We start from the raw sequence: 22179 nt of genomic DNA, 5'->3' as shown, positions 1-22179 counted from the left end.
AAAGACAATCTCTTTAACAAGTGGTGCTGGGAAAACTGGTCAACCACTTGTAAAAGAATGAAACTAGAACACTTCCTAACACCATACACAAAAATAAACTCAAAATGGATTAAAGATCTAAACGTAAGACCAGAAACTATAAAACTCCTAGAGGAAAACATAGGCAAAACACTCTCCGACATAAATCACAGCAGCATCCTCCATGACCCACCTCCCAGAATATTGGAAATAAAAGCAAAAATAAACAAATGGGACCTAATTAAAATTAAAAGCTTTTGCACAACAAAGGAAACTATAAGCAAGGTGAAAAAACAGCCTTCAGAATGGGAGAAAATAGTAGCAAACGAAGCAACAGACAAACAATTAATCTCAAAAATATACAAGCAACTCCTGCAGCTGAATCCCAGAAAAATAAACGACCCAATCAAAAAGTGGGCCAAAGAACTAAACAGACATTTCTCCAAAGAAGACATACAGATGGCTAACAAACACATGAAAAGATGCTCAACATCACTCATCATTAGAGAAATGCAAATCAAAACCACAATGAGGTACCATTTCACACCAGTCAGAATGGCTGCTATCCAAAAGTCTACAAGCAATAAATGCTGGAGAGGGTGTGGAGAAAAGGGAACCCTCTTACACTGTTGGTGGGAATGCAAACTAGTACAGCCACTATGGAGAACAGTGTGGAGATTCCTTAAAAAACTGGGAATAGAACTGCCATATGACCCAGAAATCCCACTGCTGGGCATACACACCGAGGAAACCAGAATTGAAAGAGACACGTGTACCCCAATGTTCATCGCAGCACTGTTTACAATAGCCAGGACATGGGAGCAACCTAGATGTCCCTTGGCAGACGAATGGATAAGGAAGCTGTGGTACATATACACAATGGAATATTACTCAGCCATTAAAAAAAAATACATTTGAATCGGTTCTATTGAGATGGATGAAACTGGAGCCCATTATACAGAGTGAAGTAAGCCAGAAAGAAAAACACCAATACAGTATACTAATGCATATATATGGAATTTGAAAGATGGTAACAATAACCCTATATGCGAGACAGAATAAGAGACACAGATGCATAGAACAGTCTTATGGACTCTGAGGGAGAAGGTGAGGGTGGGACGTTCTGGGACAATAGCATTGAAACATGTATATTATCATATGTGAAACAGAACACCATTCCATGTTCGATGCATGAGACAAATGCTCAGGGCTGGGGCAATGGGATGACCCAGAGGGATGGGATGGGGAGGGAGGTGGGTGGGGGGTCCAGGAAGGGGAACACATGTAAACCCATGGCTGATTCATGTCAATGTATGGCAAAAACTACTACAATATTGTAAAGTAATTAGCCCCCCTAAAATAAATAAATTTATTAAAAAAAAAAATGCATTGAGGAACTGTCACTTCTGCATTCTCACAGGTACAAACCTGGGAGAAGCCCAGCTGCTAATCAGCTGGCTTCCAATACCTCCTATCTCTCCAATAAATAGTATCTATTCTTTATATACCATCGTCAAGTAAATGCTCTTAAAATACTGTGTTACTTCATTCCTCTGCTCAAGGAGAGACAATGATTATCTCCTATGAATAATTCAACAGTTACTGAACATGTACTAAACGTGGACAAATACAGATTTGTCCTTAAAAGACTGACAACATGAACAGAATTTCTTGCCTTCTTAGGAGTTATTGCTAACAAACTGAGATAATTAAACTTTAAAATTAGCCATTTTATCAAACTTCTATATAAGGCTGCAATTCTAAATTTTTGGCAAATATTTTAACTGCTACATATTGTGAACTATGCAGGCAAAATAAAGACAGTTATTTGTATTTTTCTTAACATTACTGAAATTATTTTCAAGTTTTTGCAAACACATAAATTGTAAATTTGAAGCTCTAAGTGCTTATTTACTGTCTAACCCTTGCCCGCCACCCCCACACTCCCAAATGAGTGAAGCTGAAATAAAACAAATGAACAAAAACCAGGGGTTTTAAATCTGGGGTCCAAGGAAGAGATCTCAGGGAACCCTGGTATCCCCCGACATTATCTGCAAAGAGTGAAATGTTTATATTTCTGGGAAGTTTTGTGTTGATTCTCAAAGGTATCTGCAACCCATTTAGAACCACTTCCCAGAGGTACATTAGGTATGAGAACAAGATAAATAAAAAATTCTGCCTAGAATGAGGAAAAGTTGATAACATAAGCTGAACCTTGAAAGGAATAGTGATTTGCCAGACAGAGAAGACAAGAGAAGAACTTGAGCAAAGGCATGGAACTGCACGGCATGTTTGGGAAACTGTAACTAGTGGCATGACAATCTTTTCTCCCGTTTTCTTGCCCTTTACTTCTCAATTCAATTCGCTTAGCGTCTTTTTTTCTTTTCTAGAGCACTTTAAAGCATTGGTATTTTTCCAGCCTTCTGTCCAAGCCTTTTCCTAGTCTCTGTGTTTTCCCTGGGCAACCTCACTCACCCTTAAAGGCTTTTCCTATATCAGCTCTATTGTTACAGCTGTCTCATAATATCAATAGTAACATTTATTAAACAATTTCTAATGCATAAGCAACATCCTAAGATTTATATGTATTATCTCATACAAAGAAAATCAGTGAGAAAGGAACCAAAGCCATCAGTGGATTTAAGGGATCTCTAATAACCTTTCATACCTGTTCTAAGGGGGAAGGAGTTGATTTGAAAAAGTTTCAAGAGGGAGAATTGACTGATTTTCCAAAGTGGCTATCCTAACACTGTCCCTCCCAGCATTATCACTCTCACCTCCTTAACACCCACCACAGTCTCTTGCTTTGAGAAAACAGGTGTGAAATACTATAGATTCTGCTTCCTGCTTTCCATATTTGGAAGGACAGATCCTTTTTGCCTTTTTAAGGTTCATCCAATCTCATCATTTCATGTATATATACCATGACTTTACCAAACAAGGGGTTCTCCCTTTCCTGAGTCTTTTTTCACAAAGGATCCTTCTGACATGTGAACACAAGTTAAGCATCCATCCCTCAACCTTACCTCTTCCTTAGTCTATTGCCCTTAAACAAGTTTAAACACAATAACCCACTGATGTTTTGGAGACAATTCAGGAAACTTGAAAATGAAGATAGATGATATTAAAGATTTTTAATTAATCCTGTTATGTCTTGATAAAGATACTATGGCTATGTATTTTATTTCTTTCAGGCTAGAAATGAAGTTTACTAAAGTGTTAACTATATTAGCTGGACTGATCAAGTTTATACTTGTTTAAACCTGTAGTTATCACAAAGTGTGATTTCCATTAGAACCCATAGCTTGAACACAGATCTGGTTGCTGAGGGCATGGAACCCCAGGAAGACCACTGGACTCTGTCGCACTTGGCCTTGGTTTGTGGCAGATGTCCCACTCTCCCAAGGTGTCTCCCATGGCGTCTGCTCCGTGGCTTATGCACGAGTGATTTTACATACGCGGAGCCATCTAAGTGTTTCAGAGTAGGGTAGTTATGCATTTGCTCACATGAATAACCAAGTGTGTCTCTTCCCATCACCCTTCAGAACCCACATTCTTCAGGGACCCATCCCAAGTGTTCCCTAAGATTCCTGACTGCGGTCCATGTAGAGTCACGCGATATGCAGTGGGTGTTAACTCTTCAGTAAATGTCAGCTCTCTGACCTCTTGGCCCCATGTTGAGAGATACAGATGGAAAAAGGCCATCTTTTCTGATGAGGATGGGAATGCCTGTGTATTTTAAATGTCCTTACTTCTCAGAGATATATAATGAAGTATTTAGAAGTGAAATGTCATTATGTCTATAATTTAGTTTAAAAACACTTCAGAAAATAAAAGAAAAAAATTTTTTCAAAACTAAAAAGAAAACAATGGATCTCAAGATACTAACGAAAAAATAAGTTACTTTCATGAAGGATCTGCCACAGATGCAAAAAAAAGGGAGCTATAAAAGAATCCAAGAGTAAAATTGATATATACTAAAGCGTAGAAAAGGCATTTACCTGTTCGGATCAACAATGTCTCAGGTTTTTCATCAGTATAAACTGAAGTCACAAGACACTCAAAAACTTAAAAGTCAAGGATAGAACAGTGGTAAACGAAGAGGAAAAGACTGATGAGGTTCTGCATTGTCCACTTTGTTTTTTCCCATTAGAAGAACTAATCTTGTTATGTATAGTACAATATGTAAGTGGAATAACACACTCCACCAGATTCTGTATAAAAGCAGATGTTTTCACTGGGAGATTCAGATAAGTAACTTGGACTTCCCATCACTGACAGTGAAGAATGTGGGACCTAACTTAGACCAAGCTGCTACTCTGCTACATGTGGTGTTATGATGGTTGATCCCAATATCTACTCCACCCACAAATTGTTAGTCCAAAGTTCCATTGCCTACTATGGTAACCACCAGTATACACATGGCTAGTGAATACATGAAATGGGATGAGCTCAAATTGAGATTATTTGCTTTGGTATACACACTAGATTAAAAAAAAAAAAAGAATTTAAAATTTTTCATTAATTTAAAAATTTTGATTATATGCTGAGATTATCTTGGCTATTTTGAATTAAATAAAATATACTATTAAAATTAATTTCACCTTAAAATATTTTTATTTCAAACGACTACTAAAAAAATTAAAATTACATACGTAGCTCATTATATTTTCTGTTGATCAGCACTCATCTGAGTCACTCATGACAATCCTACTTCCCCTGACAATATGACCACAGCCAAAGAGATATAAATGGAAAACAATTTTGCCTTACAAGGAACAGACTTAGGAAAGATACAGGAAGACATGGTCTCTTTTTCATCTGTACAATCTTACATCTGAACGAATTCCTGAGATTAACATAGCCTTCCTGCTAGAGAGCCAGAGACAAGAAAACTGTTGAAAAGTAAAGACTTAAGTTCTGGGCTTGAAGCTTCCTCCACCTTAAGTCTTCTCAGTTAAAGGATCTAATAATAGATGTCCTTAATGTTTAATCCATTTTTAGTCAAGATTTTTAATCTGCAGCAAAAGCATCTATATTATGCATATTTTTCTGTCTATACATGTTTGCTTATGCTGTTCGCCATCACATAAAATCTTTTCTTACTATTTTCCATCCACCTAAATCCTTCTTGTAATTAAGACCAAGTTTATACATTACCTATTCTGTGAAATCCAGCCACAAGGATCTTTTCCCTTCTCTGAACTATTTTACCTATCATTCATATAATCTAATGTCTATATTTATAGTAAATACATAGTCTTGTTCTCAGATTTTCCTAGTTAAGCAATTTTTGTCTCTTCAACAAAACTAGAAATCCCTTATATGATAAAGGAAATATTTCTAGAAGACTGGATTCAAATCCTCATGTCACCTTATTAGAAGTGTACACTCTTAAGTAAATGACTAAATATTTCTGGGGTTGTATTAGCCTGTTTCTCATCTTTAAGATGTAGCTAACACTCCAACTCATCTTGTATTTCATGAAAGCACTGTCTTAATGGTAAAGTACTTGATAATATTATCTTTTATCCTACATAAAAACTATGATAGTACTAACTAAAGTGGAGACCCAAATACAGATGCTTGCTCCTTCTATAAAACAATCTAGGTAACAAACCCTTAAAATATACCTCTCTACAGTGGTCCAAGGCCCCTAATAATTTGGAATCAAGCACTGAACTCAACTCAAGCTTGAACAGAATAGAAGCCAGGCTTGTAAGAAAACAGAGTAAGTGAAGTACTGATTATAAACATGCAAAAAACCTACCTGACACTGTTACCCACATATGAATAAATATAAAGGGCTTGCCACTAGTGCCATTCATTGAGTGAAGAACAAAGTACACCCCTAGAGTTTATGAACTTCCAAACTTACTAGTTGATTCATAGGGACTATGAACATTTTCCAAGTGGCACTGGAGCTGGAAGGGAGTGGAAAACTGACGATAACAGTGCTGGCAGATAGTATGACCATCCACCTCACCGTTCTGCTGATCAAGTTCTACATGATGTTTCATATGGTTCATAAATCTGTAGCACAGCACAAAGGAAAAGTACAGACAACATAAAAAATCAGAAGCCTTGGAGAAATATAACAGCAGAATCACAGAACAGACTTTACACATGTCCCTTCCCTCCACCTTCCCACCCAACTTCCTCTCTTTTGGGACAGTCCTTTTCTCAGCCCAGAAACTAAGCGAGTTCCCGAAACTTTTCTGAGAAAGGAGATGCACTGGTCTCACTCTACCCAAAGTCATCTTTTAATTATTACCACAATATCTCCTGTAGTATTAGTTATTGATTTGATAACCCTGGCCAAGAGAGGATATAATTAGGGCCATTCTCCAAACAGAAAAACTTAAACATGTAAGAAGCTTTTGTCCAAGGTGAGCTCCAAGGCTCTTCAACACTCACCGAATGTTGTTTTTTAGCCTTTTGGTACAATGTGGGCATCGGAAAGATGTGGCGACCTTAGGGAAGTTTGTGAGCTGGGCTACTGTGCCACCATCCCGTCCATAGTAGAAGTCATCTACTAGCATAATGAGCTTGGTCTGGACGGCATCACCTACATTCTCATTTGGCTCTGGTACTTTGGTAGGTGGTGACAGAGCAGGAATAGGTGTAGAAGAGGGAGTGGAAGCAACAGGAGCTGTTTTCTCAGGGGATGGGGGCTTTGCTGCTGATGGGACACTGGGTTCTGAATCCAGAGACTTTCCTTTCTTCTGGTATTCAACCATTTCTGGGCAACAGTACTGTAAAGAAAGAAGACATGACATTTGATCATCCTGGTTCTCCTAGGGGCTGGGATGCATGTACTCCTCAGGTCCACTAACATTCCTTGGTAACAGTTTGGTTCTAGGTATTCTCACCTAGTTTCCACCCTGCAGTTTTCTACAATATCCAGGTTTCATTCTTTTTCATGTGTCTGTGTGTGTGTACTTATAGATATATGCCACTTCAAACACCATACTTTGTACTTCTTCCTGTTTTAGATCCTTGAACCACTTGCTAGTATAAGCTGGTTCCGAGGTCCCTGGTAGGAAGAAGTCCCACCCTTTGCATCTGGATTAATACCAAAAAATGAAAGGCTTGAGTTGGAAATTGCTTAATAGCTCCTGATTCATCCAATGACACAATAAATAGAAAATGAACTGAGGCCAAAAAGTTCTGATTATCTAACAAACCCGTCCTCCTGTGCAGTTCAAAATCTACCAACTAACGAATTAAAGTCACATATGTTCTGATCTATTTGAGGGACTTTAAATGTTTCCTATTACATTTTTGAGTTCATTCTAAAACAGGCCAAGAGTATAACCCTTTAAAAAACTTGCAAGTCATTTCAGAGCCCTTGCCTTACACTCTCCCAAGACTATAGGAAGTAAACAGTGAGTGGTAGCCATTTACACTGGATCCCTATCACAGGTGATATCACTTACACACATGTGACCTCTCAAAGCTTCAGTAACACGGAAGTGAGCATTACACTGTGGACATATCTTCCGTCCACCATCCTGGAGGTCAAACACTGGGATGGGCGAGGTCACTGGAAGAAGTGAGAACACAATAAGATTAGTAAGATGATATTAGAAAAAGACTACCAGCCTTTTGGAAAAAAAGGTTATTAAATACTTCATGAGAGGTATAATTAAGGTTGGTAAGCAAGCATGAGAGATCACTATGAGGCACATTCCTTTTACCAGTCTTCTAACTCTAGGCCAGGGGTTAGCAAATCACAACTCGTAGACCAAATCCTGGAGAAGGCAATGGCACCCCACTCCAGAACTCTTGCCTGGAAAATCCCATGGATGGAGGAGCCTGGTAGGCTGCAGTCCATGGGCTCGCTAACAGTCGGACATGACTGAGCGACTTCACTTTCACTTTTCACTTTCATGCATTGGAGAAGGAAATGGCAACCCACTCCAGTGTTCTTGCCTGGAGAATCCCAGGCACGGGGGAGCCGTCTATGTGCCATCTACGGGGTCACACAGAGTTGGACACAACTGAAGCGATTTAGCAGCAGCAGCAGCAGCAGCAGCAGCAGACCAAATCCAGCCAGCTGCCAGTTTCTGTTTGGCTAATGAACTAAGAATGGCTTTTATTGGGTTGGCCAAAAAGTTCCTACAAGTTTTTCCATAAGTTGTTGGGGAAAACCAAACAAACTTCCAGGCCAACTCAATATATTTTCTGTTGTTGTTCCGGTTATAAATCATGGTAAAATATACTTCACATAAAATTTCCTCTGAACTATTTTAAAATGTTTGGTTCAGTTGTTAAGAACATTCACATTTTCATGCAAGCCATCTCCAACACTCTTTTCACCCCTCAAAACTGAAACTCTATACCCATTATAATTCCCCATTGTCCATTCCCCCTGGAACTCTAGCAACCACCACTCAAATTTGTTTCTGTGAATTTGACTACTCCAGATACCTCATGTAACTGGACTCACATAGTATCTGTCCTCTTGTGACTGGCTTGTTTTACTTAGCATAATGTCCTGAAGGTTCGTCCATATTATAGCATGTATCAGAATTTCTTTCCTTTTTAAGGCTGAACAATATACCACTTAAGTACTGATGCTTTTGAACTGTGGTGTTGGAGAAGACTCTTGAGAGTCCCTTGGACTGCAAGGAGATCCAACCGATCCATCCTGAAGGAAATCAGTCCTGAATATTTATTGGAAAGACTGATGCTGAAGCTGAAGTTACAATACTTTGGCCACCTGGTGCAAAGAACTGACTCACTGGAAAAGACCCTGATGTTGGGAAAGACTGAAGGTGGGAGAAGGGGACGACGACAGAGGATGAGATGGTTGGATGGCATCACTGACTCGATGGACAGGAGTTTGAGCAAGTTTCGGGAGTTGGTGATGGACAGGGAAGCCTGACGTGCTGCAGTTCATGGAGTCACCGAGTTGGACACGAATGAGCGACTGAACTGAATATACCACTGTGTGTATATATCACCATATTTTGTTTATCCATTCATCAGTTGATGAACATCTGAGATGCTTCCATCTACAGGCTTTTGTGAATAACATTGCTGTGAACATGGGGGTACAAGTATCTGTTTGGGTCCATGCTTTCAATTCTTCTGGGTATGTATACCCCAAAATGGAATTACTAAAACATGTGGTAATTTCATGTTTCTTTTTTTGAGGGACCATCATCCCATTTTACATCCCCACCAGCAACGCACATGGGTTCCACTTTCTCTACATCCATCACCCACACTTACTATTTTCTGCCTTTTCTTCTTTTTTGGATAAGAGCTATATTAATCAGTGTGAAGCAGTATTTTCTGTAATTTTGATTTGCATTTTTATGATTAGTGATGTTTTAGCATAGTCAATAAAGCAGAAATAGATGTTTTTCTGGAACTCTCTTGCTTTTTCGATGATCCAGCGGATGTTGACAATTTGATCTCTGGTTCTTCTGCCTTTTCTAAAACCGGCTTGAACATCTGGAAGTTCATGGTTCATGTACTGCTGAAGCCTGGCTTGGAGAATTTTAAGCATTACTTCACTAGCGTGTGAGATAAGTGCACTTGTGTGGTAGTTTGAGCATTCTTTGGCATTGCCTTTCTTTGGGATTGGAATGAAAACTGACCTTTTCCAGCCCTGTGGCCTCTGCTGAGTTTTCCAGATTTGCTGGCATATTGAGTGCAGCATTTTCACAGCGTCATCTTTCAGGATTTGAAATAGCTCAACTGGAATTCCATCACCTCCACTAGCTTTGTTCGTAGTGATGCTTCCTAAGGCCCACTTGACTTCACATTCCAGGATGTCTGACTCTAGGTGAGTGATCACATCATCCTGATTGTCTGGGTCGTGAAGAACTTTTTTGTACAATTCTTCTGTGTATTGTTGCCACCTCTTCTTAATATCTTCTGCTTCTGTTAGGTCCCTACCATTTCTGTCCTTTATTGAGCCCATCTTTGCATGAAATGTTCCCTTGGTATCTCTAATTTTCTTGAAGAGATCTCTAGTCTTTCCCATTCTATTGTTTTCTTCTATTTCTTTGCATTGATCGCTGAGGAAGGCTTTCTTATCTCTTGCTATTCTTTGGAACTCTGCATTCAAATGGGTATATCTTTCCTTTTCTCCTTTGCTTTTCGCTTCCCGTCTTTTCACAGCTATTTGTAAGGCCTCCTCAGAGAGCCATTTTGCTTTTTTCCATTTCTTTTTCTTGGGGATGGTCTTGATTGATTCCTGTCTATGCCAAAGCCTTTGACTGCGTGGATCACAATAAACTGTGAAAAATTCTGAAAGAGATGGGAATACCAGATCAGCTGACCTGCCTCTTGAGAAACCTGTATGCAGGTCAGGAAGCAACAGTTAGAACTGGACATGGAACAACAGACTGGTTCCAAATAGGAAAAGGAGTACGTCAAGGCTGTATATTGTCACCCTGCTTATTTAACTTATATGCAGAGTACATCATGAGAAACGCTTGGCTGGAGGAAACACAAGCTGGAATCAAGATTGCCGGGAGAAATATCAATATGCAGAGTACATCATGAGAAACGCTGGGCTGGAGGAAGCACAAGCTGGAATCAAGATTGCCGGGAGAAATATCAATAACCACAGATATGCAGATGACACCACCCTTATGGCAGAAAGTGAAGAAGAACTAAAGAGTCTCTTGATGAAAGTTAAAGAGGAGAGTGAAAAAGTTGGCTTAAAGCTCAACATTCAGAAAACTAAGACCATGGCATCTGGTCCCATCACCTCATTGGAAATAGATGGGAAACAGTGGCTGACTTTATATTTCTGGGCTCCAAAATCACTGCAGATGGTGACTGCAGCCATGAAATTATAAGACGCTTTACTCCTTGGAAGGAAAGTTATGACCAACCTAGATAGCATATTAAAAAGCAGAGACATTACTTTGCCAACAAAGGTCCATCTAGTCAAGGCTATGGTTTTTCCAGTGGCCATGTATGGATGTGAGAGTTGGATGGTGAAGAAAGCTGAGCGCTGAAGAATTGATGCTTTTGAACTGTGGTGTTGGAGAAGACTCTTGAGAGTCCCTTGGACTGCAAGGAGATCCAACCAGTCCATCTTGGGGGAGATCAGTCCCGGGTGTTCATTGGAAGGACTGATGTTGAGGCTGAAACTCCAATACTTTGGCCACCTGATGCGAAGAGGTGACTCACTGGAAAAGACCCTGATGCTGGGAAAGATTGAGGGCAGGAGGAGAAGGGGACGACAGAGGATGAGATGGTTGGATGGCATCACCGACTCGATGGACATGGATTTGGGTGGACTCAGGGAGTTGGTGATGTACAGGGAGGCCTGGCGTGCTGCGGTTCATGGGGTTGCAAAGTCGGACACGACTGAGCGACTGAACTGAACTGAATAACGATGTTTAGCATCTTTTTGGTGCTTAATGGCCATTTGCATATCTTCCTTGAGAATTCTCTATTCAGCTCCTTTGCTCATTTTTTAATTGGGTTGTTCTTTTGTTGTTGGTTGAGCTGTAGAAATAGTTTATATTAAGCCTTTATCAGATATATGATTTACAAATATTTTCTCCCATGAAAAGTGAGTTGCTTTCCCACTCTCCCTAACCCTAACCCTCTGATGCTCTAAAGTTTTAAATTTTGAAGTAGTCTCATTTATCTACTTTTTCTTTTTGTTGCCTATGCTTTTGGTGTCATATGCAAGAAATCACTGCCAAATCCAATGTCATAAAGTTCTCCCCCTATGTTTTCTTATAAGAGTTTTATGGTTTTAGGTCTTTTATTTTGGGATTTAATTCACTGAGTTAATTTTTGTATATGGTAATGGCCCAACTCCATTTTTTTGCATGTGACTATCCAGTTTTCTCAGTACCATTTGTTCAAGGTTTTCATTTTTAATAAAATAAAATCAAAAGAAGGGTAAGATTTTCTGACACGTGAAAATAAAATGAAATTCAAAATTCAGAGCCCATAAAGTTTTAGTGGCACATAGTCATATGTCTATGGTTACTTTTGCACCAAAATGGCACAAAGTAGTTGTGATAGAATCATACTGTACATGAAGCCTAAAATATTTACTATCTGGTCCTTTACAGAAAAGGTTTGCCAAGTCCTATTCTAGGACTGAAATTGAAAATGGTTATGCTTATAACCCTTCTACACCTGAACACCTCTCTACCAAATCTCAACTTTAAAATCTAGTTCAGAAATCCATCTCCTCCTCCCTGAACTATCTTTTGATTATCCCACTCATCTCTGATCACTCAATCCATTTCACTAGTCTCCAAAGCACAATTAACAGAAAATTCCTTTGGGGTGACTTAGTTACACTTTTCACAAGTGGTAATCCCCTTTACTACACTAAAGTTTCTGTGATAACAGACTATAGCAACTATACCCTATTTTCTCTATTTCACAGTATAGACTTCTGATACAATAAACACTTTATGCTAATGTTTTTGAATGATTGGCTGCCTAGAGTCTTTCTGATTATCGTACCTTTCATTGAAGACTCAGGCCCGCTGGTTCTTTGAGAGCCATGTGCGGAGCTGTTGTTGGATACCACCACTGGCCCAGGACTCTGGCCCAGGGAAGGGATGGTGTTAAGGGTATTCACCAGTTTGGCCACTTCATTGCTATTTTCACCTGTAACACCAGGTCGCTTCACAGTGACAAAGCTGGCAATGCTCACTGCAGGTGGAGAGGGGAAGGAGGGAGCTTTGTTGGCCAAGTGATAATCATCTGTTCTCCAGCCACCACCCATCCCAGCTCTGCCATCTCCTCTTCCCAAGCCTCACCTAGTTTGGGATTCTGAGTCTGGTTGGATTGGCCTGGAGGCTGAACAGCAAGGTGCCCCAGTGAGGTCGGTTGTGTGGCAGTGGGAGTGGTGGAAGTGCTGGGAGTGGACTTGGTCGACTGGGACTGGGACTGTGGGACGGTGCTTCGAATGGTGAGAGTGGCTGGGATGACGGTGGTGAAGGTATTGGTGGTGGGCCGCACAGGCATCGTGGAGCCTGGCCTCACAGGGGTCATCTGAGAGAACACTTGTGGGACTCCAACTGTCGGCTTAACAAACTGGGTACCTGGGGCTTCAAAAGAGAGACAAAGAAAAGCACCAAATCTTGGTTAGTGAGCTCTCCTATAACACATTCCCTCTGTGTTTACTGGAAATACTGGGATAGGAAAAGATTATTTCCCCAAACTGATGAAAGTAGTTAGCCTCAGTAATCAGCCCTAAAAACGTTACAGTGAAAGCAAATTTCCATCAACTCCTCCCCAAACAGCTTAGCACACTGCCTTTTCTATTTCAAGAGTAAATCATGAATAGTCTGACCTTGGTATTGGAAGAGAATAATGGGCATAGAGTGGGAAGCAGTATGGGTATACATAGGCCAAGAGGCAGAGCTGGTTCTGAAAAAAGTAATCCTTCTTTCTCAGAATACTAAAAAGAGTCTTTCATTCTCTTATACAAACTCACATAGAAGACAGACTATGTATGCCATTCTACTAGGATGTCCCAAAGGTGAGTCTCCTGGATCAACTATAGACAATTCACTTACAAATATTTAAGAAATGTCAGAACTAGATAGGAGAAGCTCAGACCTGAAGGCCAAGATCCCAATGGGCTCTGAGAACAATGACAAAAACTTAGGAAGACAAGCTACCTTTACCACAACTAAAATAATACAGTATTTTTTGGCCCAAAATGTAGTAAACACTGAATACAGAACTGGGGGCAAAATTACAAGATTTTAAAAAATTACCTTTCAATTTAATTTCTTAAAAAACAAACAAAAAAACCCACCACTAGTCATTGGCAATATTCATCCTCAAAGAATATGCCATTTGTTTAATTTATATTCCAAATCTATGCTGTTAAATGCAAGCAAAATGAGTTTCTAAGTCTACCATGTAAGTAAGTAGACTTATCAGGAATACAGAATTTGGGAGTTTGCATTAATAATAGTCCTTCATAACAAACAATAGCTGAATAAAACAGCAGAAACAGAAAAATAACTATAAAAACCCTGTTTTACTACCTCATGAAAAGTGGTAAAAAGTTAAAAAGAAAAATAAAATTACCACTCTGGCCAAAGGTTAGGAAGTTTTTTAAAAATGGGGCTTAAATCAATATGATTTTTGCAGTTTCAGAAAGTATACTTTTTAAATGACCTTGAATACTTAGAAACAACAAAAACAAGTCTTTTGGATGCTGGTTTATTCCAAATGGGTAGACATTTTTCCTTACCTGGGACTAGTGTAATTGGTCTAACCGTTTGGCCTTGCTGTACGTTCAACACAATCCCAACCTGATTCATTGCATTTTGTACAGGCCGGACATTTCTTACAGGAAATCCCTGCATTAAAAAGCAAAATGATCTTTAACATGGAGATTAGCTAACACTAGCAGAGACTGTATTCAGACCTATGTCCAAAAAATTCCCACACTCTTACCTAATGATTCTCTCTCTCAAACTAGAGCTTTTAAATGATTGAGATGGAGAAAATTCTGGACTTCTGGCAAACTTTTGAGTGACAAATATTAAAACTGGAGAATGAGGTTTGGTGCATATGAACAAAAATGAAAACCTAGTTCTTAAGAGAACCTCAGTTTAAAAAAACTCATCCACAAACTGACCCCTAAGAATGGGAAAAAAACTGACACTAATGGAGTGATTCAACATATAAACAATTGTAGGAAACTGTTTCCAAAGTCTACTTCAAAAGGCCATACACCTCTGGGAAATTTGTGACAAGGCAGGAAAAAGCATCTGCCTTTTTATCCCACACCAGCACTGGGTTTTCAACTCCAATTCACATTTATATCAAATAAGTCATCTTCCTTCTCTTTCAAAGATCTCCCTGCACTTCACCAATTTTGCACATATATTTCCGTAAGTCAACTAACTCACCCCATTTTAAGAAAAATAGCCCAAGCAAAGGATGAGAACTTTTGAGGACCAAGTGTTAAGGCTTCCTAATGCAAGCTTCCCACTCTCTCCTGCCTAGACCTCAATCAAATTACTTAATAGCCCTCTAGGGGTATAAAGAGGAAATCACCCAGCTGTATGCTATGTTAGGCTTTCTACTAAAGTCAGCATCAAATTAAAAAACTAGTAAATGAGAAAGCCTGATCAAAGAACAGAACCTAGAACCATTTCTAATTATGCTGAAGACTCAAGTCAGAGCCTTCAAAGGTTTCCATAGTCCTAGAATTCTACCAGGTCCCAGAATTCAGAGTCCAACTTACCTGTGTAGTGATAAATATTGGTTGTGAGGCCACAGGGGAACTAGTCACATGATTGGCATTCTGCATGACCTGCACAGGCCTCAATACTGGTTGAGTAACCATTGTACCGAGACCTGGGGTTGGATTCTGGGTTAGGATGAGCGGCTGTCCACCTTGTTGGACCAAAGAATTGCCAGCTAAAGGGTAAAAAGAAGAAGAAAAAAAACACTGTAAGCCACAATTTATAAGTTAACACAATGGTCTTAGGTAAGAAATGGTGTCCCCATGTATCAAGATATCCAAGACTGCCACTCACCTCAGGTTTAATGTCACCAAACTTACCAAATATTTGAGCTTTACCCAAAGCTACAATTAACAGAAAAATACATAGACACAGAAAGTTCACTAAAATCTCCCTCATATATCTTAACTTGTTGTTATTTAATTGCTAAATTGTGTCCAACTTTTTTGCGATCCCATGGACTGTAGCCCGCTAGGCTCCTCTGTCCATGCAAGTTCCCAAGCAAGAATATTGTAGTGGGTTGCCATTTCCTTCTCTAGGACATCTTCCTGACACAGAGATCGAACCCGCATCTCCTGCACTGGCAGGCAGGTTCTTTACCACTGAGACATCATGGAGACCCATGTATCTTAACAAGGCATGTCTTAACACACATGGTAAGACTTTTACATGGCTATCACTTGGATGATTTAAGTGCCCACATATAATCTCCCCATACCAAATCAGCGAAACAAAGTAACATATAAATTCTTTCTCCATATTTTTACTACGTAAAACCTATTTTATTTGAATGTGATTTGTTGTTAATCTACCTTCAACTTTTTAAAAGAGGAATATTCATCGACAAACATTAATTCAGCAAGTACACAAAAGAATGGGATCACTTCCTAGTGAGCCAAACTTCAGAAATGCAACAGATTCTCTAAATATCCATTGTCTTGTACAGGTATGTATAGGTATGCAAACAGAGACTTCTTTATGTCATCAGAACTTATAAAGAAAACACCTGCCAAAACTATCAACATGACTTCAGAAGATTCATTCACGAATAAATAGTAACAATATCATAAATATTTTAAAACTAAAGTATTTTAAATTCTTTTTCCTGTGTGATAAAAGTAACTTTGGAAATGTTTTAAGTCCTCTATTTGCTGTATGTGCTCAGTTGCTCAGTCATGTCTAACTCTTTGCGGCTCCCTGGACTGTAGCCCACCAGGCTCCTCTGTCCATAGGACTTCCCAGGCAAGTATCCTGGAGTGGGTTGCCATTTCTTATTCCAAAGGCTCTTCCCAACCCAGGGATCGAACCCTTGTCTCTTGAGTCTCCTGCACTGGCAGGTGGATTCTTTACCGTTAGCTCCACCTGGGAAGCCTCCATTTGCTAAGTTTGGCTAAAAAATCACTAAGTTTCGTGATTTATAAAGACTACTCTAAAACAGAACTTCTATTTCAGAGAGCCAATATGCCTAAATCAAAGATTCAAACAAAATACTGCAGCTCTTTTCACTAGAATGGGATGGACTCCTCTGAAGTTTTAAATTACATGTGACAAATGGTGTTACTAGTTAGCTACAAAGCTAGACCACCAAAGTGGGTAGATAGGTGGCTGGCTATTAATGGGCCAATAGTGACTTGCCCCATGTTCTCCCAGAAACTGAGAGACCATCAGTGTACTAGACTCTCATAGTTACTGGGCCAGCAGACAAGTAATTCTAGAAGCTGACAGACAAAAGACTTCCAAGTTCTGTCTATGCTAATTATATGGGCCTTTCTCTCTATATATATTTCAGCTTAATATTTTATTATGAAAATGTTCAAATGTATATAAAAATAGAACACTATAATAAACCTCCATGTACTTATACCAGCTTCAATAATTATCAACTTAAGGCCAACCTTCTTTCATCTGTACCTCGCACCCTCTTACCAGCTCCCATATTATGCTGAAACAAGTATCAGATCACATCATCTATAAATACTTCAATATATATCTCTAAACAATAAAGATCCTAAAAAAGAGGAAATATAACATCATTATCACTCCTAAAAAATATTATAATTCTGTGACTATAGTGGATAACACTGTATGATATAATTAAAGTTTGCTGAGAAAATTTAAACATTCTCACTATTCCTATCCCAGCCCCCCAAAATGATAAATATGTGAGGTGATGGATATGTTAATTAACTAGACAGTGGGAATCCTTTCACAACACATACATATATCAAGTCCCCACAATGTACACATTAAGTATCTTACAATTTTATTTGTCAATTATACCTCAATAAAGTTAAATATATAATTCTTGGGGGCTTTCCTGGCGGTCCAGTAGTTAGGACTCTACACTTCCACAGAAGGATGCACAGGTTGGATCCCTGGTCTAGGAACTAAGATTCCACATGCAGCCATTAACAAACAAAACAATTCTTTGATATTAAATATACAGTTAAAATTCATATTGACAATTATATTTTTTTGTTTGAGTTAGGTTACAAAAGGATTCATAAAGTACAACTGATGGACATCTTAAATCTCTTTTAATCTATAGCTTCCCCATCCATCTCTTTTTATTCCTTCACAATTTATGGTTGAAAAATATTGACTAAATAAAAATATACATTTTCTATTCACTATTTTAACTGCTAGGGTAAAAGAAAATAAATTATCTGTTATTTATCTGACACTAAAAATTCTTAAGATAAAATCAGTGACTCAACATCTCATCTAAATATAGGAAGGGAAGGATGGAAAATGTTTCGTATTTATGTGGAATCAACTAGCATTAGGAAGTCTCAAAAGACAGGCCTTGTTTCCATGAAATCTATACATAGTCTACTACTATAAAGAATGTTAACACAAGCATTTTCTGCAAATATTCTCTGATGTCAGGGTCATGTTTGAATTTTGGTGAATTGTTAGGATCTTTCCAAAAATAAAGTGCAAACAAAGAAGGTTACTAAGCCTAGACTAAGTTTACAATTCAACTGAAAGCAAAACCAGCATATGGCAAGTCACCCAGAATAAATATTTATTTAATGAATTCTATAAATTCATTCTAATAATTCCAATTCAAACAAATGAATTGTTTTTAATGATTCCTGCATTCTTATTCTTTTCTAAAAGAAATGCTAACAATTCAAAAGTCTTCCAAAGTTCTACTTCCAGAAAATGAAAAAGACAGTCAGAATCTTGAGGTTTAAAAAAGCCTTTCAAAGAATCAACCAACCAATCTTCTACCTGTAGGTCTGCTCTCAATTAAGTACCGCAGCCTTAAACAGATTAAATAATAGAACATCCAACAGCTTCTCTCAAAACACATTCTGTTTATTTTACAAATCTGAAGGTCTTGATTTTTTTCATTAAGTTTATTTACATAGCCTTAAACCCCAGAGATAAGAGGGCTAAATGGAGTTGAAATGGACCAAACAGGAATTGAAAATCATAATTACAGTAAAAAAATTATAACATTAAATTCACATCATTCACAGCTCAGAATTAAGCAGTAGGTCATTTCATTTCATAATGTTCCTTTCCAATGCATACATACGATCAGCCATAACTACAGGAATAATTTCTAAATGCTGAGTGATGGATTCTGAAGAATGGCAAAAACAATAGTAAAAATCTTCTGTAATTTTATTCCTGACATTTTCTTAAAAAAGAAAAAAGCCTTACTGAGATGTAATTCACATACCATACATACTATATCACCCATTTGAAGTGTACAATTTGAAGACTCTTTAGTATATTCACAGGTTTTGTGCAATCGTCACCACTATTTAATTCCCGATTTCATCATCCCCAAAAGAAACCTTATAACCATTAGCAGTTATTCTCCCATTCTACTTCCCCCAGCCCTGGCAACCAACAATCTTAGTTTCTGTTTCTATAGATTTGCCTGTTATGGGCATTTCATAATAATGGAGTCATACAATATGTGGTGGCCTTTTTGTATTTGCCTTCTTTCACTCAGTATGTTTTCCAAGGTTCATTCATGCTGTAGTATATATCACTATTCCACTTCTTTCTATGACCCAATAATATTCTGTTGTATGAATATACCACATTTTGCTTATTCATTCAACATCTTAGGTAGTTTTCACTTCTGGGCTATAATGAATAATGCTGGCATTTCAAGAGTATTTGATAAAAGTCACACAGTTGTATATTTTATACAAAAAAGAAAGCTAGACAAACTCAATCTATTAACATGTACTTATCTATGCATGAGAGAAATTTTAAGCCTTTAGTTTTTTTTGGCTGTGAGACTTATGGGATCTTAGTTTCCCAACCAGGGATTGAACTCAGGCCCTCAGCAGTAAAAGCTCGGAGTCCTTACTGTACCACCAGAGAACTTCCAGAACTAAAGAACTTTTGGAAGAACACACAAGACATATGTAACTGTAGTAACCAGTCTATACCTTTTTTTTTTTTTAAACCATGAACACAGGTCAACATTTTAATTTGAATACTAGAGCTTTCTAAAATAAAATCAATTTTTATATTTCAAAAAAATATTTGGACATAGGCCACAGGAATCAAGGGTCCATTCAAAGAAATTAAGTCATGTGATGCTCATAATGGGCCTCGAAACGCTGTAATCAAAGGAAAATTTAGCAAAAGTGGTTGCTCATAGCACTTTGACAAGATTATTTTAAGAGAAACATAGGAAAGCAGTATAATGCAGTGGGAAGGCCACAAGTTTCGAAGTCTAATAATTCAAATCCAGTTTAGTCACTTACTATTTGACCTTACGTATATTATTCAGATTCTCCACACCTTGGTTTCCACATCTGTAAAAATGAAAAAATCTCTAGCAGTTCCTCATCTTTATATATATATATATGAGGGTTACTAATTATATGTTGAAAAATAATTCTAGGGATTTTCTATGTAATAAAAATCATTTTTTTGATATCCAAAGATTGACTGGTGAGGCCATATGTAGAGCAATCTCTTATGGCAACTTGATACTATCAAATTTTAAATATCTGACCCAGCAATCTCACTTTATATGACAGATATGCTTACATAGTAGGCACAGATATGATGCCTGAGAATGTTAATCATAACACCGTTCATAATCACAAAAAATGGGATTGTAATAAATGTCCAAAAATATGGAAGGTAAATGGTTATATCCAAAAGTAAGAATACCAGGTTCACTTCTACTGGAAATATAAGATACAACATGTCTAGATGGCCATTTCAGGAAAAATACTGATCAAAATCCTTAAAAATTGTGATAACCTCTGATACAACAATTTGGCATTTAGAAATGTATTCTCAGAACTAAGGATATGAGAAAAGACAGAGATGTTTACAAAAACTCTTTTAAAGTAGTAGTATACCCCTTTACAACCTATTGCTAAGGATTGTTAACCAAACAACAGGAAATAATCATAAAAAAATGTTACATAAAGATTTATTAAAATGAAAAGATAGTCACTACATATTAAGGGAAAAGCAATTAGAATATGTATGGGCCCATTTTTATAAGGAGTGAATCACTTCACATAGCATATAGATGTACATATATGGGGACTTCACTAGCTGTCCAGTGGTAAAGTGCCAGTGCAGGAGACACAAGTTCAATCCTTGGTCTGGGAAGATGCCACATGGCAACTAGACCTGTGTGCCACAACTATTGAGCCCGTGCCTCAACCACTAAGCCCTAGGGCCCATGGTCAGAAACAAGACACAATGCTGGAATGAGAAGCCTGTGCACTGCGACTAGAGGGTAACTAGAGAAAGCCCGCACAAAGCAACAAAGACCACGTGCAGCCAAAAGTAAGTAAGATAAATAAAGGAATTAATTAAAAAGATACATTTAAATACAGAATAAGTTACAAACAGTTATCTCCAGGTAGTAGGATTATAGTTAAAAATTGTTCTCTTCCTCCTTTTACTGCCCCCCTTTTCTACAATGCACATATTAGTCTTGTAAAATAATTAAAAATAAGTCTTTTATAGCAATGTAATATTCTATGAAGCTGTTTAGTCTAGACATGAATCTTGAAACATAACTTGCCAACAACTCATTTTCAGAATGTAGAAATAGTCATCAGAAAAGAAGTAGAATGTATGAGAGGAAGGAGACATATTAAAAAAATGTTACAATGAAGCTCATAACTGACCTTTGAATAGCAGGAGTTTTAAGTATGCTGTTATAAATCTGAAAGGGGCCGTTATGAAAATGATCAGACTGTAAGAGAAATGTGTGAGCTCACTAAACAAGGATTTCAGTGTAGATTTTGTCTTTATCAAATGAAGTTACAGCAAGAAGCTATAGTTAAAGTTTGAATGGAAGAGCCTGCCATTGTTGTTCCACATCTGGTAGTTGCTGTTTACATTCCTATAAAGGACGCCTTCATAAGCTTTTTGCAGGTACATGGTGAACACTTCAGTTGCATGGGCAAGAAAGGATCCAAGGTCATGGATACTCAGCTGATTTGTCTGTTTTCTTCTGCCTCATCCTGATTTACAAGCAAAATCTAGAAAACCTGCAAAAGTAAGTGCTTGGTGGTTTATCTAGGAATACTACAAAAACAATGCTGTTATTTTTGGTGAAGAAAATCAATTTTGTATAGTTTATTTCAGTGTAAATAAAATGTGAACTTTTTGTAAAGTTCAGGTATATTTTTTTTGGTGGGGATGAAACATATTCTTGTGGTAAATTCTCTTTTCAAAAATACTTATCATCTTCACAATTGAAGACAAGTTCTTTTTTTTTTCTTTCCTTTTTTTGGTATATGGTTTACTACTTTGGGGAATAAAAAAGCCATTTTAATTGTGAAATTATTAAGATTTATCTAACTTTTAAAATATTACATGCTATATGACCCCTGATATAAACTGTTAATGCTTGTATAATTGTTGCTGGCTAATGTAAATGAATGAATATTGCAAAAAAAAGAAAATAGAAAATGAAACAGAAGCCAAT

The 22179-nt window shown here is 37.8% G+C and overlaps 1 protein-coding gene across 33 annotated transcripts in view; it reads right to left on the bottom strand.

Moving 5' to 3' along the window:
* POGZ (pogo transposable element derived with ZNF domain) overlaps positions 1-22179 on the bottom strand; it is a 62301-nt gene that overhangs the window by 11040 nt on the left and 29082 nt on the right. For 6 of the 33 annotated variants that reach the window (XM_081487503.1, XM_081487510.1, XM_081487517.1 and 3 more), the window contains 7 exons: positions 15236-15411; positions 14234-14342; positions 12783-13073; positions 12484-12702; positions 7458-7564; positions 6436-6773; positions 5897-6051 (listed from right to left, as the gene is read on the bottom strand). In XM_081487503.1, coding sequence (XP_081343629.1) covers positions 5897-6051; positions 6436-6773; positions 7458-7564; positions 12484-12702; positions 12783-13073; positions 14234-14342; positions 15236-15411 — 1395 coding nt within the window. Of the gene's footprint in view, positions 1-5896; positions 6052-6435; positions 6774-7457; positions 7565-12483; positions 12703-12782; positions 13074-14233; positions 14343-15235; positions 15412-19978; positions 20030-22179 lie in introns of all 33 variants that reach the window. The other 27 variants (XM_081487506.1, XM_081487519.1, XM_081487505.1 and 24 more) reach the window with 11 other exon arrangements.

Source organism: Giraffa tippelskirchi, chromosome 5, assembly GCF_054371585.1.
Source record: "Giraffa tippelskirchi isolate mGirTip1 chromosome 5, T2T-mGirTip1v1.2.pri, whole genome shotgun sequence".
NCBI classification, from domain to species: domain Eukaryota; kingdom Metazoa; phylum Chordata; class Mammalia; order Artiodactyla; family Giraffidae; genus Giraffa; species Giraffa tippelskirchi.
The sequence above is the reverse complement of the archived record's forward strand: the minus strand, read 5'-3'. Positions and strand labels throughout refer to the sequence as shown.